This window comes from Atractosteus spatula, chromosome 3 (genome assembly GCF_055471065.1).
Source record: "Atractosteus spatula isolate fAtrSpa1 chromosome 3, fAtrSpa1.hap1, whole genome shotgun sequence".
Lineage (NCBI taxonomy): Eukaryota > Metazoa > Chordata > Actinopteri > Semionotiformes > Lepisosteidae > Atractosteus > Atractosteus spatula.
Window position 1 is genome coordinate 70,657,575 of NC_142708.1, and position 17,750 is coordinate 70,675,324.

The window sequence follows — 17,750 nt, forward strand, 5'->3', positions numbered from 1 at the left end:
CCTGGATGGCTTTAACTGGCTCACAGTGTGGTACTCGGACCAGTTTATCCGTTTCTCCCAGTTCTCCATGCACCTGAGTGGGGTGGATTGGGGCGGTTCCATCTCCTCTCCCCAATTACTTCTGTGAAATAACGGATCGTGGGCTGTTGCAGTGGTGGGAAAGGCTTGCTTCACTGGTCCCTGTAGATGATAATGGTGCTGTGTTGGGAGCCCCTGTATTCTGTTCTGCCTCTGCATACCACATGCCAGGGTGATGGGTCTGAGGTGATCTGGAGCTTGGGGTGGCTCAATCCTTGTATTGCAGCACCTCTATCGCGGGTGTCCTCTGGCCGGAAGCCTGTAAGGGATAGTGCTGGTGCAGTTCTGTAGTAGCCAACCCCCCCCCCCCCCTTGTCACCTTGGCTTTGTGAAGCTTGATGCAGCAGCACCCTTGACGGCACTCCCTGTCAAGTCTCTGTTCTTCCCCGTCAATCGCAAATGAATGGGAATGTGGAATGAGATGTTGTACAATTCCAATACAACTCTTCCAATCCCCCCCCCCCCCCCCCCCACCCCCCCCGGAGTTACCCTTCCTGTAGCCTATGTGCAGGTAGGTGCTGCTGGATGACTGGTGAGACCAGGCTGCTGGGAGCCAGTGGTAATGCAATCACTGTTAAAGGTAGTGTGTGAGGGTTTACATTCCAAATGGCACACCAGTAGGCAGGATGCCCCCAGAGCCACAATATCTCCCTACTGCTAGAGGGAGACCAGCAACTTTGAGCTCTGAGCTCAAGAGGGAACTGGTCAGGGGCCACCATGTCCCACTCAAGCCAATGACCTGAGGGCAGCATAGTGCTGACCTGCAAAACGACAGATGGTAGAGCTGCCTTCTTTCAATCGCCAGGGCGGCCGTCGCTTCTACAATGCTGGCAATGTACTCTGGGGGTGTTGCCGCATTACGGTCGCGGACAGCCAGTGTGTGGGAGCAGCTTTTCAAACCAGCTCGGCGCTTTACAACCGGGATCGGATCTCGAATCGTTTAAATGAGCCCATTTTCCAGCTTCTCCCGGCTCTCCGGGTGCCGTTGCTTCAGAGAGACGGCGGGAGGGAACGTGCAGACGCCCCGGCCACTTGGTAGCCGGGCTGCGCTTGGCTCTCGCACGGTCTCGGGTAGTTGAAAACGGTTTCCGCTTGAGTTTTAGCGGGGCTTAAGACGTAAAACAAATGCTAAAACCACCGGGCGGCGGCAGTAACGGGAAAGGAATCGGTAGAGAAGGCATCAAACCGACTATCAGTGGGGTTAAATAACTCATGTTCCTGCCTCTTCATAACTGCGCTGCTTTTCCGAGGGCTTCGCACATAGGATGGAGGTCGACCCACACATATTTACTTTGTGTCCTTGGCAACGGGTTTGTAATCGCAGCAGACGGCGTTTTTTTTTTTCTTTTTTGTATCTATCCGCCCTTCACCACTGGGAAGGCGTGTTTATCTCGGATAACGGTGTACCTAACCCCGCCTGCTGGGACACGGGCATTTCATTCTTAACTGGAAACTCTCCGCGAAAAGGACCGGCATTTCTCCCGCAGAACCGAGCCCTGTACTGGAACCATGGAGCTGGACGGCTGTGGTTACGCGTGCAAGATCTTCTTTTACCTTCTGAACGTCATCTTCGCCGTGAGTAGCGCCCTCAGCAAAGCGATGGGTTAGAGATCGCGACGCGTGTTCAGAGCTCGGTGGGGACATGTGTCCTGTACACAGTCTCAGCTTTTTCTTCCGCAGTTCTGACGAATTGTAAAGGTTAAGCTGGCGCTTTGGGTAGCCTGTTTCAGGTTTCTGTGAGATGGGGCTTTCTCACGAAGTCGTTCTTATCGGGCTTAGTGTGGCTCAGGGACTGTCCTGCTCCGCTGCTCGCACAAACACCTACAGATCCACAGGTATACGGCTACAAAAAAGGGTTTGATGCTTTTCTATTGCACATCCGTACAAGATTTTGTAAAATAAGCGATTCATTTCCGTTACACATCGATAATTTACTGAAAATCCTTATAAAAGAGACTAGTCTCTTTTTCGTTGGAGTTTGTGCTTATTATGGAAGGTGTCATCACGTCAACCAAATCTGAGAGGAAAAAAAATCTTCAACGTTAGAATTTCGAAATCTAAGAGTGCCCCGACTGTTCAGTTTGGCTCCACTCTAAAGGCGGAATATCATTTTATTCGGAGTAAAAGTATTACGGCTGGTCAGCTTTTTCATAGGAGGGATCGTTCTACACCTGCAGTTCAGGAGCCGGCTGTTTGTGGAAGTTTTCTTGAGACCAAAGCTGGGCCGCACTCAGTTCAAAACCCCACATCCCCCCCGAAACCAAACTGCGCGCCCCGGTTGGGGTTAAGTTTCGTTTCTTCTTCGGAACACAGGCGCACGGATGACGAGCGGTGACGTTCCTCTGGGATGAATCAGGGGCGTTTGGATAACGATAAGGAGGGGTGGGATATGCGGGGCTCCGAGAATCTCTGACTACCTCAGAAACTCGAACCGAAATGAGAAGAGGAGTTTGTCCCTCAGACTCCCAGAGTACAAGACCGTTTTGTAAATCGTGACTCATTTTCCTATAGTAGCAGCCTGAAGGTCTTCCTCAATTAATGAGCGATAATTACGGCGCTGTAATGTCCATTGACACACACTTCATCGCCTTCATCAGAGTGACAGTTCACAGTAGTTCCTATGAGAACAGGGCTGCAGTTTCAGTCTGTGGGTCAAAGGGGATGCAGCTGCCTTAAGCGCGGGTCCACGTTGTCCAGATGTGTTATGCGGGGTGTTTTATGTTTCAGAAAAGGTAGGGGGTGCCAAACCCGGGGTTTTTTTTAGTTTTTCGGACCCGTCACGTTCTATACTTTCGATTCAGGTTTTGGGCGTAATTTGAGCAGAAATCTCCCCTCCCCCTTCGCGATTTCACAAACGATAAACCTGGCCAGTTTTTTTTTTAATGCAAATCTATTCCGCAGCACAACCGCTCCGTACCCGCACGGACCTGTCCCACTTCCGCTCTCCCTTTCTGATAGGTAGGGGTTGTGTAAAGGAGAGACTGGCAACTTACAAAAAAAAAAGTCAAATGGCTATTCTGTTCCTGCTGCAGGTGTTTGAAATGTCTTTGCAAAGCTATGAACTCAACTATCTTTTTTTTTTAAAAAAACGTGAGGTGATACTAATCTAAAGTGCTTGAATCCGTATCAATAAAGCACTGGAAGTAAAATTAAGACCTTTGAAGTCCTTTGGTGAATCAACGAATCGGATTGCAGTAGCACTTTCTTCCTCAGAGGGTCCCAGGGTGCTCCACATATATTAAAGGACCCATTTCATCCATCAATCAATCAATCAATCAAGGTTTATTTATCAAATGCACGACAGTACAGCACACAGCGGTGGTTGTCTGCAGTGAAATGCTTTTTCCGCAAGCTCGCAAGGAGAGAGAGGACAGACGCTGATAGAATTAAGGTTACAGAGTAGAATACAATACATGATACAATTTACAATTCGCAAGATTGCAAAGTGAATAACATAAGGAGATATGGTAGGGATAGGAGGTATCAGGGAAAGAAAAAAAAACCTTAGGTGCACCTGATCAGTTTCAAGTGGACTGACTACTTATCGGTGCTTGGTTGGGTAATTGATCATCCTCTGCAGTGCAGCACCACCTGTGAGGTGAGACAGTCTCGTGCCCCAGCAGGCCCACCGCACAACGGACCCGGGGCAGGAGTGAGAAATGTCTGTACCCGCAGAGTTAAGGGGCAGAAGTTGGGAACGCCAGCTTGTGCAAGCCAAGAGACACCAGGTTCTAACACTGCTCGGCTGAAAAACCAGTGACCAAGGGGTCAGGACCTCAGTTTCATGTCTCAGTCAGTAGGAGGCAGTGTCCACTGAAGCCCCCCCTACTGGGCCATTGGTGGTCCTGCAGGTCCCGGTCCAGAGGGAATAGTGCCCGGATCCCACGTCCGATCTGTAACTGGTGCCCCTGTGGGCATCATCAATGGAAATCCAATACCTGCAGTGTGAGAAAAGAACACACCAATTCCCAGGGTGGGAAGTTTCTCCACTTTGAAGCCTTTCCCTCAGAATTTAAGGGGAATTTAATTTATTCCCCTTAGAATTTAAGCTGCATTAAACCCAGCTGAAACAGGACTATACTGTTGAATATCTGGGGTGCGGCGTCTCTTTAGGATAATGCTGTTTCCTCAGCTCACTCAGAGGGGGGCCCTGCTCGGGACAGAGGTGCGGCCCACCGCAGAGGTTGCAGTCTACAGTTTGAGATCCAGTCCCTGCTCTCAGTGAAGGAATGGGGGTGATCAGGGCTTTAGGAGGAGCCTGGGGGACCCCCATGGTGACACATTGCTTCCTCTCCCACATCTGCAGCTGGAGGGACTCTTGCTGATGGTTGGAGGCAGCCTGCTGGTCATTTTGGCCCAGTCCAGTCGGTTCTTCCAGGTGACGGGACATTATGAGATCATCATGATTGGTGAGTTTCCTCTGTTTTTGAAAGACTGTTCTGTTTCTCTTCCATACTGCTAATGCTGTTTGAAAGTACTCGCGAGATTTGCGGACACCCTGTGATAGCTTCCCACACTCCCACGCACTCGATCTCCAGCTCAAGCTTGGAACCCGCTTGCACAGAGACACCAAGAGCACCTCAGCAGCAGGTGTGGGCACAGATTCACGGGGAGCCAACCGGAGGAACCAGCTGGCATTGCATGTCTGCTCCTGTGTCTGAGCAGTGAGAGTGAGCGCTCCACTGGTGATAACACAATCCTCCCGCTCTCCCACCCTGCCTCCTCCCTTCCCACCATTCCAGTGGAAGGAGCACTAGAGAAACCTGTCACGCCCTTCTCAACCTGAGCTTAGTCTCGGCCCACATTCCTTCTCTACTGCCTGTTAAATAAGAAAATAAATATTTAGACTAATTCTAAACTTAATAAAGTGGGGGTTCCTTAGTGGATTGTTGAACCCCTGTGGACACACAAAAAGAACTTGGAGAAAATCCAGGAATTGCTGCTACTAGCTTTCAATGAGGTGTGATCAAATCCAGTGTTATGGAAAGCCATGTCAAGTTGTTCTGATGGTTCCAGTGTCTGTCCCTCTCTCCATCCTCCCAGGGCTGATCTTACTGATCATAATGGGATTGATCCTCATTGTGGCTATCATAATGGCCGACATAGCAAAGTGCTCCAAGTCCATCGACATCTACAAAGCGGTGAGTGAGATGTTCTCAGTGGGGGAAATAAACAAAGAGAGACTCTTATGTGGCTGAAGTTCGTGTCTCGTTCGTGATCCATCTTCTTGTGAAGGCGATTCTTCAGCACAAAACTGGTGCCAAGCCAGCTGTGGCTGACTGACCGAGTGGTGCCTGTGTGAATAGACACCTGCTGTATGTCAGTGGTTAAATCTTTTATCAGAGCTCAGGTTCCCTGAGCACGGTTCACTGGCTACTGTAGAGGTTCACTGGGTTTTGGACATTAAAATAGGGAATTTGAAATCAAAACATTGGTGTACCAATGCAGGCACCAATTCAAGGAGCAATTCATTTTGCTATAGCTGGGTTGGCATCCATGTTGTGCCAAAACGTTTTCCCTCGTGTTTGATTTAAGGAAGCTGGGATACGAATATCAGTGGGTCTGGAATCAAATATTTGTAAGACATGCAAGGCAAAGTTTTTGTTGTTGCTGTCCTGCGTGATTTACAAATAAATCTTTGTAAGATATCTTGGTTCTGATCAGTGTTTTGACTGTGGTCTCGCGAACAACCTGCTTGACCTCGGGGTCACTGTAAGAGGGCATTGTTTTCTAGTTGCTCTCCAGCAGGTGGCAGTAAGGCTGTTCTGTTTCAAGGCCGTGTCTTTGATGTTCTTTGCCTGCATGAGGGCCCCGGCAGTGCAGCTGGTGTGCCTTGGCCACAAGATGGCGATGTCTACCATTGCACGCCCTCACTGAACCAGCTGCCAACAGCTGTGATCAAAGTCCTTTAGACTCCAACCTTTGTCTCACTATATCTAGACCAATGAGTGGGTCCAGGAATATTCGCGTTTGAGTTCTTGAAATGACTGTGGATATTGTGAAGGCCCTGGCGGATACATAGCTGGATGAAGGAGCTGCGTGGAAATATCTGTTTCACAAGCCTCCTACCTTCATTTGCCCTCCATCGATTTAAAGGGGCTGCCAGCAGCACCTGTACTGCTTCATTCATGTAAAGGAGGCTCTTACCCTATTTGTTTGAATAAGGGCGTTCCAGGGGAGTCTGTTGTGCTCTGAAGTCTCACTCCCTCCTCTTCTTTTTCACAGTACATCTCCATCATTAGCAGTGCTGTGGGTATGGCCGTTGCTGTGGGAGTCCTTGCTTATATCGGTCGGCAGAAGGTAGGTTTGATCTGGCTACGGTTTTGTCTCACTGTGTGCCCCTGTCCTCTTGTATGGGGGGGGGGGGGGGGGGAGGTTGATGAATTAAACATGTTTGTACTTGCTCCATGGCTTGCTTGTGGCGTTTCTTGGTTGTACCTTTACTACACTGGACCATGATGATACCACCAGAAATGTCTAGACTGTGGTCCAGTGCAGTAGAGTAATAGACATCCCTTGACAATCTGCAGTACAGCTATGGGGGAAAAATACTGTTCTGCTGTAAATTGTAACTAAAGGGTCCGATTGTGTGGTCATGGCTCTGGAAATCTCCCAGTGCTGGAGGTCAGAGGTCTCTAAACAGATTCTTCTTGTCCTCTAGGTGGCTGCCCAGTTAAGTGACTTCTACACTTCTGTGTATGTTCAATATGTTGGGAATAAACACAACATGTTCTTCCGGTGGTCCCTGATGTTGGCTCAACGCATGGTACGTCCTATATAAAAACAGAAGTGTCAAAATTATAATGCACTCCTGCTCTGCCACAGTGGCAGAGCAATAATAATAGTGTTATCCTGCCGGACTGAGGCTCTTTGGAGACTAGAGTCAGAGTGACGAGGAATAAAATCTTGAGAGGGATTTTATGCTTTAGTACCTGTCATTTCTTAGTTAGGTTTGGAGGCAGGCAAGTGACCACTGCTCCTCATGTAATTTACTGCCTCTGTCTAGCTGGACTGTTGTGGAGTTGGCGGGATTCTGGAGCCCTTTGTCCAAGAGACATGCCCAGAAAGAGATGGGTTCTGGAATGCAATCACAACGCCAGTAAGTTCAAGTGTTTCGAGTTATTTGTACAACCATCTTGTTCTTCACTTGCTTACTTCTGCACATCCACATGGATAATTCACGTACATCCATGTTTTGTTTTACAGACCTGTCCTAACACCTTGAGCAGCCTGGATGAAGCCATTGGCAAAATCTTCCTTGGATCCTTCATTGGAACTGCAGTGCTACTGGTGAGAACATCACAGAGCTAGAATGGTGGTGGTGGGGGGCAGTGAAAAAGGAAGGAGCAATAGCTATTTACAGCCCTGTAGATTCTGGCATCTCCAATTTCCAGACAGACACTGAAAACTGCAGTCCTATCCCTTCCATTAGGAGTGGTAATCTACTGGTGGTGTAGATCAGGAGGAGCTGTTACCTTTCCAGTCTTGTAAATAGGCAATGGGAGCTTGTGGAGTACATCTAATGCTTATCAAGGGGTGCATAGTTAGATACTTAAATTGTATATACTTAAACATAGGTGCTGCATTTCAGTATCCTGATTGAATATCAAGTTTCATTCACACTCAAATCTCATTTGGTTGTTTGCAGCACATTTTCTAGAATTGTTACAGTACCGACCACTGGTTTATTGACATTGTTACCACAGTGAAATACCCAATGCAACTGAGAGATTAACTACATGAAATGTATTTCACAACATTTTTTAAAGGTAATTTCTTAGGAGTTGGCTTTAAATTATTCCTCTTTCTCAGGTCTTGCTCTGCTCTACCAGTTCTCTTCCTAACACTTTTCTCCTCTCTGTGATTGACAGGGTCTTGCCATCCTCTGCTGTTGTGTGTTCATGCACTCTGTGAAGCAGGCAAGAGACAGGCTACAACAAAACAACTTATTTCATCTGATCCCTCAAACATAAAATCCTTCCCACAGTACTCCCCTCTCACTCCTGTAGATAGAACCTAATTCCTTGTTTCAACCTGCATTAGACTCTGACCCATATCTCTAATGACTGCAGATTTGAAAACCTTAAAGACCCTACACAACTCTCAGTTCCCCCCATATCCTGATGTTCCCTCTCCCTCTCCTGCTGCAGATCAGAGACCCTTCATCTCTCCTGGAGGGTGTTTATGGTCTTGCATATTTTGTGGACCAAATTGCAGGAGGCTGGGCAAGTCGTGATACAGCCTATACCTTACCTCCGCACATCAGGCCCAAGACCTGTTGTTGGCTGCATGCTTTTTCATTTGAAACCAGGCTTAGACCTGCTGAGAGACTGTTCAATACTATTTGTTTTGTTCTGCTTTTAAAAAAAACACCACTCTTGTACCCTTCCATCTTCAATTTCATTTTGGGAAGGAATGGGGTGGATACAGCACTGAATGTTTTGTAATATGCACACTTTATAAATATAGATTAGCTTTGATGAAATCTTGTGTCCTCTAGTCTCTTTTCCTACAATGGAAGCAAAATGGCTTGGACTTCAGTGCCTGAGCTGGATATCATCCTCTTCATCTGAACAACAGTGACATGGTTGCTTGAGTTTGTTCGTCAACCAGAGGAGCCCACATCTTGATGGCTACCATGTCTTCTCACCGCAAAATAACATTGAGGAGTTTGGAGCTGAGCAGCTTGGATAATTTCCCAAATCAAATGGTGAGAGTGATCGAGAATGGAGGGGAGGTGTGAATGATTGACATCTTTAAAGAACTGATGGGTAAAAGATTAAATGTCTTCAAGATTAACACACCAATGTAGGCTGTGGATTACAGCTGGATAGGCATCATTGGCAGACACAAGGTAATAGAAGACTCTTCACCAGGCTATGTTGTTGATGCACAGTTTCTTGGATCATTTAAGACATTAAGTGGGCAGGAGGACGTTCTGGACTTCCTTCAGTACTAGGAATCAGACCTTCCTAATGAGGGAAAGTTTAATTTATTTGGGAGTTGTATAATATAAGAATCCTGCACTTTAGTGTGTGTGGACAAGTATACTGAAAGAGAAATAAGCTTTCTGTTATGATGCAGCTGGATACAGCTGCACAGGTGGTGATTAGTCAGAACCCAAGTGCAAGAGACCGGAGAGTGTCGAAACACCCAAAGAGACCTGACTGATTGGGATTCAAGCGCTCCAGGATGGAGTGAAAGTGAAAGCGAACAGGAAACAAGAAAGGCGACAATAGATAATTTATGGTGGGGATTAATCAGCCCAGGCTGGTCAGTAATGGAAAAGAAAACAGAAAAAAATAAAACGGAGTTGGCCGGAGGAGCAAGGATTGTCCCGGCCGGTCAGCAAGAGAAGAAAACAAGTGAAGCGCGATGGTCTGGGAGATGCTGTCTCTCTGCATCTCTGGTGACCAACGTGCCAGCCTCAAGTTAAGCTGCTCAACCCAGCCCGCGTGTCACGACCGTAAATCCCTCCTCTTAAGGGTGCTCCGGCTCTTTCCCGTTTTGCCTGATTGTCCTGCACCTGACTCTTATCCAGCCCTTTCCTATAAATGCCAGATGCTCCTACCATTCTGGGCTCAGCTTTGGAAGATGGACGCCCGGAAGCCCGCCTTCCAGCGGGTCCTGAAGTGGCCTGACGGCATAGGCTTCGCAACGGCGTCCTGACCATCTGGGTCCGGGGCTTGGAGCGCCTGGCCCCGTTACCCCCTTTTTATTTCCCCGACCATTCACCGGATCCCGCTCCGGTTTTTAACTTTTGTCTTGTCTGTCTTGGATGGAATACCCGGCTCTGGACTTATGCTCCCACTCTGGATTTCCCTACAGACAGTGCACCGTCGACACGCCCCCCTGTTCTTCTACCAGCCCCGATCCTAGTCTCCTGCACTCCCTTCCGGATTCTGCCGTCTGCATAGGGTCCTGATAAACGCTTCCTGACACCGCCGACCAGAATCCGGAACCCTTGGCTCCGGGCCAGACTGGAGCAGAGCTCTGCAGTGCAGAGTGATGTGAAATCCTGGACTGGAGACAGAGCAGACTGCTTGAGCTGCGTGAAGCGAAGAGGCATGGTGGTTGGCGAAGAACCCTAGTGAATCAGGAGCTCGGCATCCTCGCCTTCTGTGCCGAGCTCCCAGGAAAAATGAGAACGCTGGGGTATCTCAGCCTTAGACAGGAATCCCGGTGCCGAGAACCAAGGAAAGGGGTGCAAACAGGCTTAGCATTCCAGGGAGAGATGACCACCCAGAAAAGCCGCTGAGACATCTGCCCCATGAACCAGAGATCAGAAAATGGCAGTGCAGACAGGACGGGGTGAAAAGAATAATGACGAAGCGCCGTTGGAGAGGTGCCTCGGGATTAAAAAGAGAAGGAAATATTGAGTAATAAATTGGATAATTTAGACGGATCTGCCACAAGGAGATCCGATCAGTGCAGCGAACCCTGGAAAACCGTGAGCCCTCGTGAGAATGTGACGATTTCCCAAGTTAAATGCTTGCCAAGAGATTCTACAAGAAACCAGTCATAACACTTTCAACATGAGTAAACTTGTCAAGATTGAATGTTTACTGTGTTTTAGCTTGGCAGTCAGTGTACACAGTGTGAGTAATTTTCCTTACATCCTCTTCTATAAACATCCCTGGTGGTGCTGTAACCATCTAAATACACAGTAGTATATTATTAATATAGAATATACAGTAGTATATTGTTAGTTGTTCTAACCTACCAGGTCGCCGAAGAGAACAACACAACAGGCGCAGGTCAAATGAATTTTTTATTTTTCTTTTCATTTACAAATATGGTATAATATTTAATGAAAGTTCTGCTCCCATCTCACCAGACAAGGTCCACTCCAGATGCCCTCCTACACAGATGGAATGTACTTTAGAAATGGGGAAACTGAACTCTGCCAGTCGCAATGATTGCCAGTTCAGACTCCCCCTTCACACCTCCTATGCATCTTCAGACATTCACCCTGACAGCTCAAACGGAAAACAAGATACGAAAACAGGTTCCACAAGAATACGAAAGAAAAGACATTCGAAAAACGAAAGAGAGGAAAGGTTACAGTGGTTACACGAAAATACTGTTTCTCCAATGAGGACAGTCTCAGAAATGAAAATAACAGAAATTTGAGAACAAAACTCCCCCCATAAAGCATGCCTGTAAAATGGCAGACACTGGACCTATACCTATGAGCCCAGGGCCTTATACAACCCAAGCAGAACCAAGAAACGGGGCAAGACCTTGGAGTAAGCACAACTGATCGATAACCTACAGTACCTAAAACCAAGATATCAGTGATTAATACACGACTTCATCCCAAGGTACATTAAAATGGTATCGAAGCTACTGATCGGCCTGCATGACAAGCTCTTAGAACAGTGGTTTCCAACCCTGGTCCTGGTGCCCCACACACCTGCTGGTTTTCATTCCAGCCCACCTCCATTAGAACACTGAAGCCTCACTTGATCCAAGACGTTGCTTCAATTAAATATTTGCATGTTTCTAGTAGTTTCTAGTGCTACGGGATTTCATTTCACTTACAAAATACAACAGTTAAACCTCCAACCTGTTTCAGAGTTGGGAACCAACAGTTACAATTATTCTAATTATTATTATTAAGTCAGTGAAGGGTTTGGTTGCGTAACCGAGGGCTTGGCTGGAACGAAATGGAATGGGAACCACTGGGTTAGACTGGTTGAATTTCACTTCCATGTAAATTCTTTTATGTATTTTCGTGTACATTCTCACGTTGTCCTGTTGAGTCTTTATTTATTTCAGCACTTAATACTCAGGTGTTAGAGACAGCATGACTGCAATTTTGCAAATTCTACCCTGTCTCAGCTATGAATTCACTCTACAGAGAAAGGGGTACAGAGAAATGCAGCAGGTGTGGCTCAGTGGAACATCTGCTGTAAAACTGCCAGATTGTAGAATATAAAGGCCTTTCTCTGCTTAGCCAGAGGCTGTGCAGTGGCAGGGTTGTGGGACGAGTTCTGTTCTTTCTAATATTGTGAGAGTCAGGAGGACAAGTGATGACTAGTGTTTAGTGTTTGATTATCCTGATTTAGAATTAGTGCACTAACTACACCCAGTGGAAAAAACAAATTGCTCGACACTTGCGTTTGTGTCATAGCATTAAAGCAAATTGACGTGCAACTGCTGACATTCTTTTCTCTGAAACAATGACTTTTCGTACTTTAGCTGATTTGATGGATTCAGCTTTTCTTTACTTCTGGACGTCGTGTGAATATTAAATGAACCGCTACTCACTGCACTGCTTCGGGTGCTTTTCCCCAAAATACTCATCTGCTGTCGGGAGCAGCAGGACTTTGTTTCCAAGCGATATTATTCTGGAATAGTTCATGTACAGGAGAAGCTGCCTTTCTGGGTGTGTGCTGCTGAGTGCTGATGTGTCCTCAGTGTTTATTAAAGACACTTTAAGACGTCTGTCATTTAAAAACAACAACATATAATTATTATAATTATAATGCAATTTTTTATCATTCCGGGTCTATGGTGATATTTTAAATCCTACACCTCTGCAGTTTGGTGCCTCGAGGAGCAAGTGAGCTGTTTGTCAGCACATCTCAAAGCGAGGTGTGTCTGCAGCTCTGTCAGCCTGATCTCTCTGTCCCACAAGGCCACAGCACTCTGCTCTGCTTATTCAGACACAGTGGGCTGTATAGGACAAATGGATACGTGCCTGAATGCTGTTATGGTGCTGTTTTAAGCGTTATATGCCAAGCTGCAGGTGTTTATATCTGTAAGGGAGTTCCTTTTCTTCAACAGTGCTTCAGTTTCAGAAGTGAGGGGCTTGCTCTGCTGTAGCAGGGCAGACAGATGGAGATGGGGCTGAGTCGCCAGACGGCTGGGACGCCACATGGAGAGAAGTGAATTTCTCGCAGTCTCCTAAAGGAAACCAATGAACTGGCTGCACCTGGGCCGGTCACCCGGGCCGGATCCCTGTATAAACAGAGTGCGAAGAGTGCGTACTAAGTATCTAGGGAAGATATCTGTTTGGAGAGTGCTGTCGCCGGTGACATGCTCCGTCAGTATATACACGAGGCTATGACTGGATATCGGCCTCGGTTGCTTTCTGTGTCGGGACGCTGTTAAAAAGAAGGAGGGGAATGAGTGTACCTGGCCAAACAGAATTGACCGGGTGAGGGAATTGCTGCTGCGGGTTTAAGATAGGATTTGGTTTGGAGTTTTCACACGCTAGGCCCCCTGCCACATTTGCCACCTCAGTGGGGTCTTTCCCACCTGCCTGCAGACTTGGAGGCACTTTGGCTTGCTCTGACCTCGAGCCTCTACCCGAAGTGTTTTACCCGCGAGCAGATGACATCGCTCTTCATTATTTTCCACATGAGAAGCAGCTCTCCGGGGGTGAACCTGTGGACCATCAGCAGGTCCCGATAAAAACAGGGGTTTTTGCTGAGCTCCTTCTCGTTGCCAGGCTCATGGATCCCCCAAGGCTTGATGCCACTGTGCTGCTTGGGGCTCACGTGGAGCACTCTGAGGCACATGCCCACAAAGGCGTCGTCAATGGGCAGGAGGTCCACGCGCTCAGAGGCCAGGTGCAGCCTCACAGTCAGGGGCCCAGCCATGAGGTACCCCCCTCCACTGAGATACGGCGGGTAAAAGGTCTCATTGAACATCTCGGGGGGGACGAAGTATCTGTTATTCTTCTCTCTGACGGGCGGGGAGGTGTAGAGGAGTGTCCCCACAATAAGGTCCGGATTGCTGCCGCTTTTTTCCAGAAACTGGACGATGTTCTCCACGTTGACGAAGATGTCGTCATCGCCCTTGAAGACAAACGGCACGTTGGGGCAGTAGGTGGAGAACCACTTCAGGAAATTGACTTCCTTCAGGGTCAGGTTGTAGAAGCTGTCTTTAAAGTCCCACTGCAGGATGTCCCCAAAGAGCCTGTCTTCGTACTCCAGGAGTTTCTGGTGGTGGACGTGCTCTTCGCCCAGGGTGGCTGCCCCCACCAGGAAGACCAGCCTGACTTTCTTGCCATTCACCTCCTTCTGTTCACCCCAGGTCTTCCGGATGGCCTCCCTGCGCCTGTGCTGAGGGATCATGGACTTGATGACTAGAAGGAGGTAGACGTCCCCTTCACACTTCTCTGGGTGGTTAACGATCATAGGGTAGTACCTGCAGTGTCGGTACAGCAGGAACTGCTGGATGCGCTCGCCCACCTCAGCAAACCATGGCAAGGCAGCCAGGCTGGTGTTGGCCGAGCAGTGGGCATCTGTCACATCCCAGGCTTTGACCGCCTTGTGTTCCGTGACCGACTCATTCCTGCCCTCGGTCCAGACGGAAATGTGTCCATGGACGTAGACGCGCTCGCCGGATATGTCCTGGGCTGGCTTTTCAGTGAAGGCACTTTGGAGGATGACCTTCTGCACCATGGCAAATGTTACCATAAAGATTGCCAGTAGAAGGAGGTTGCGGTAAGTCTTCCCGCAGATCCTGCTGAGACGCCTAGAAAGTGAGAGAAGTGGGAGTTACAGCTGCTAGCATATGGCAGAGTAGCTTGCTAGTTGGTGACTCAGGAGATTCAAGATGAATGCATTGAGAACAATGCAGAGAGGCAGTGAAAAGCTTTAAGAGTTTACCACTAGGGGCTGTCAAGGCAACGGCAGCTAGATCTCTTAAAGTTGATCCCATTTTCTCTCAGCAGGCAGCTGAAATTAAAGGGACATTCAAATATGTGAAGATAGCCTAACGTTGCTAAAATGTGCCAAAGCAATCGGCCTGCAAATTGTGCCCAAGTCAAGAATATCCCTGCACTGTACTATCCTATTCATGCGTCTCAGTAATAACTGAACATTGTGCCTGTTGAGCATGCTAGAGGAGTTTAATGTTTCTGTTTTCAAAACGCAGTGTAATATTAAAATAACTAATACGAGGTTTTTGCCTCAATTCAGCTTTAAAATAGGAAACATTTTGAAATTGTGTGCATTGCATGGTAACTCTATAGGGATTGCAAATGATATTTATTTGTGTGTAATAATCTCTTAATGTGAATTATCTGGCAGTGACTGTGTATTAACAGTGCACATACTGTATGCATGAGAAGACTCCAGAGTTTCTTTAATAGCATACACTTAAACGTACTAAAGGGATAATGTATGAAAGGTTGCATGTGATACTGATTGTGAGATGCCAGGACACATCTTTGAGAATATTATTTCTCTTATTCAACGATATATCTCAATAAACAAAATAATATATTTTTTAATGAATTTGATTCATAACATTGTGCATTATCTTTCTGTTGTAAAAAAAGGTCTTTACTGTAGTTTCAGTGAAGTATTGCTGATCAAGTGAAAAACACACCTGATGGAATACTGTATTCCAAAATGAGAAAAGATAAGATAAGCAATGATTGTACTATACATACAGTATAGCAATATAAGAACTTATACTGGACTCTAGATACAGTAGCTGGTTTTAGATAGGAGTTAAGAGTTATCACATTCTCAGTTATGAAGGAAGGACACAGTGAGTATTTAATCTGGCTCAATCTCCATTTGTATTTTAAGGGAACAAATACACACCCATGAAATAGCTCTTCTGTTGATTATTCAACATTCATGTATGAGGAAACAATTGTTTGCACATTGATAGTGAGAAATTGGCAGGTACCTAACAATTAATCCACTCTGTAGCTTCTCTATTTTACTTGTGTAAAGTTAAATAAAATTAAAACAAATAAATATTTTTTTTAAAAAAAGTTAAAATATATATTTTTAAAACATTTAAAATACAAGTTAAAATATAAAAAGTACATTTAGGCAGATATGACGAGTGGATGTTGCATGCACCCATTTTGTTAGAAGATTAGAAGACCAAGTAACTTTCAGAATTAGACTAAAAGCTGTGCAGTAATTTTGAAACACCATTAATCAGTGCTGACAAAATCAATAGACCAGAATAAAATGAAGGGATTGTTAGAGTTCTTCCGTTTGAAACAAGGATGTGGCTTTTAACAGATTAGTTGCAGTATGAGAGTCAGAGTACAGGGCAGCAACGGAGAAGGCTTTATGCTGAACTCTGGAAATGCATTTTAGTTGCTGAGAATAAGAGACAATAATTTTGGTTTATATATATATAGTGCCTATCATGTGAAGGCAAATCACTACAGAAGAGGTAGCAAATCATCAGCATATGGATAGTGAGAACATCTTGTGACACAAAAAAGAAAAACTGGATTAAATACCAGGATGTGGTTTTTGACAACGGATATTTTTAATTGGTGAAATTTAATCTGTAGTCTCCATCTGATTTACAATTCTAGTTGTAGGAAACAGGCGTATCTTTCTTTCTAAACCTATTTGTTCAGGATGGGACAGCCATAACTCCAAGATCACTTTTTTTCAGAGTCTGGATACGAACTGATCTCAACTGTTGTTATTTAGAAAAGAGCAAATCCACACAAATGTAAGACTGTACTAGGCACTGAATAATCCATTATTCTTTTGTATTAAAGAACATCTATTTCTATCTGAAAATGTAGACAGTACGTTCGTTGCTTTCCAATTCATCTCAGAGATTAAATCTTTTTCAATACAGAGAGTAAACTCATGACCTGCGGATTACGAGTAAATCCTGCCTAATAAAAAAAAGAACATCTATGTTTGGAAAAAGATCCAGGTTACTGGGTGTTTCAAGGTGAAATGAATAGAAATACCAGCTGTGGAAATACTCACATTTTCTGCCGAAGACGAAAACAGGTGAGTTGTTTAAGGCAAGGGTATGTCACAACACAGAAGCCAACAGCCAGATTCCAGGCTCCCTCACAGGTAAGACATTCATATTGTGAGAATCTGCCCTACAGTCAGCAGACACCTGAAGAAAGTCCCTCCCTCTGTACGGTATAATCCAGAGGGGGTAAGAGCATAAATCATCACCTCACATCACACATACAGGTGTACAAATACAGTACCTCCCTTCTATCTGCTTAACATGCAGGTAGCAAATTCAGAAACGGTCCTCAAGAGACCCCAGCTAAACAGATGAAAATCTGAGCTCTGCGAAGTGCAGGTGTGTACAGAGCCATCAGAGCACATGCACCTGCAAAGAAAGGACATTGGTCTTGACAAGTTCTCAATGCATGCAAATACAGGCACCTGGAGGATTAACGAAATACAGTCATGTAGGGATTTGCTGATCTTTGTTTTCCTTGCCTGCCTCATTAACCCCCTTCGACATATTCAAGGAACAAAAGAATTGCAAAAAGGGCCTGAAAATATTTCTGCTCAAACTTGTCATGAAGCAGAAACCATGGCAAGTCATGAAGACATAAAATTACTGTATTTCAGAAACGGGACAGAATCACTCAATTAACAAATTCAAAGCACACAGAACAGTTACAGGGGTAGAGAGCTGTATTTAGCAGCTGTATGACCTCAACCAGGCGTACAGATGGGACACAGACAGCCTGGACAGATACCAAACTGCACTGGGCGATGACGAAATTCAGACACTGATGGACACATTCCTAAACACTCCGTATCAAACCAACAAATTAGGCATCAACTTGGCCACACAAAAACTAAATCACCTATTCCACAAACTAGCATCAAAATCTAAGCTAAAAACAACTAAATCAAAAAACTACCAAAAAACAAAAGCAAAAGAAAAGTGGTTTGATACGGAGT

At 46.0% G+C, this 17,750-nt stretch overlaps 2 protein-coding genes across 2 annotated transcripts; one reads left to right on the plus strand and one right to left on the minus strand.

Annotated features, from left to right (window-relative positions):
* The first annotated feature begins 1,507 nt into the window (after positions 1-1,507).
* On the plus strand, positions 1,508-8,558 carry LOC148838594 (CD9 antigen-like). The gene is made up of 8 exons (XM_088912307.1): positions 1,508-1,653; positions 4,385-4,487; positions 5,122-5,219; positions 6,304-6,378; positions 6,740-6,844; positions 7,085-7,177; positions 7,285-7,368; positions 7,950-8,558. The coding sequence occupies exons 1-8, from the start codon at positions 1,588-1,590 to the stop codon at positions 8,049-8,051; spliced, it is 726 nt and encodes a 241-aa protein (XP_088768433.1). The 5' UTR covers positions 1,508-1,587; the 3' UTR covers positions 8,052-8,558.
* A 1,384-nt stretch (positions 8,559-9,942) lies between these two features.
* Positions 9,943-16,883, minus strand: LOC148838595 (UDP-GlcNAc:betaGal beta-1,3-N-acetylglucosaminyltransferase 7-like). Its single transcript, XM_088912306.1, has 2 exons — positions 16,800-16,883; positions 9,943-14,568 (listed from the first exon to the last, which is right to left on the minus strand). Coding segments are annotated over exons 1-2 (1,179 nt in total). The 5' UTR covers positions 16,802-16,883; the 3' UTR covers positions 9,943-13,391.
* Positions 16,884-17,750: the final 867 nt, after the last annotated feature.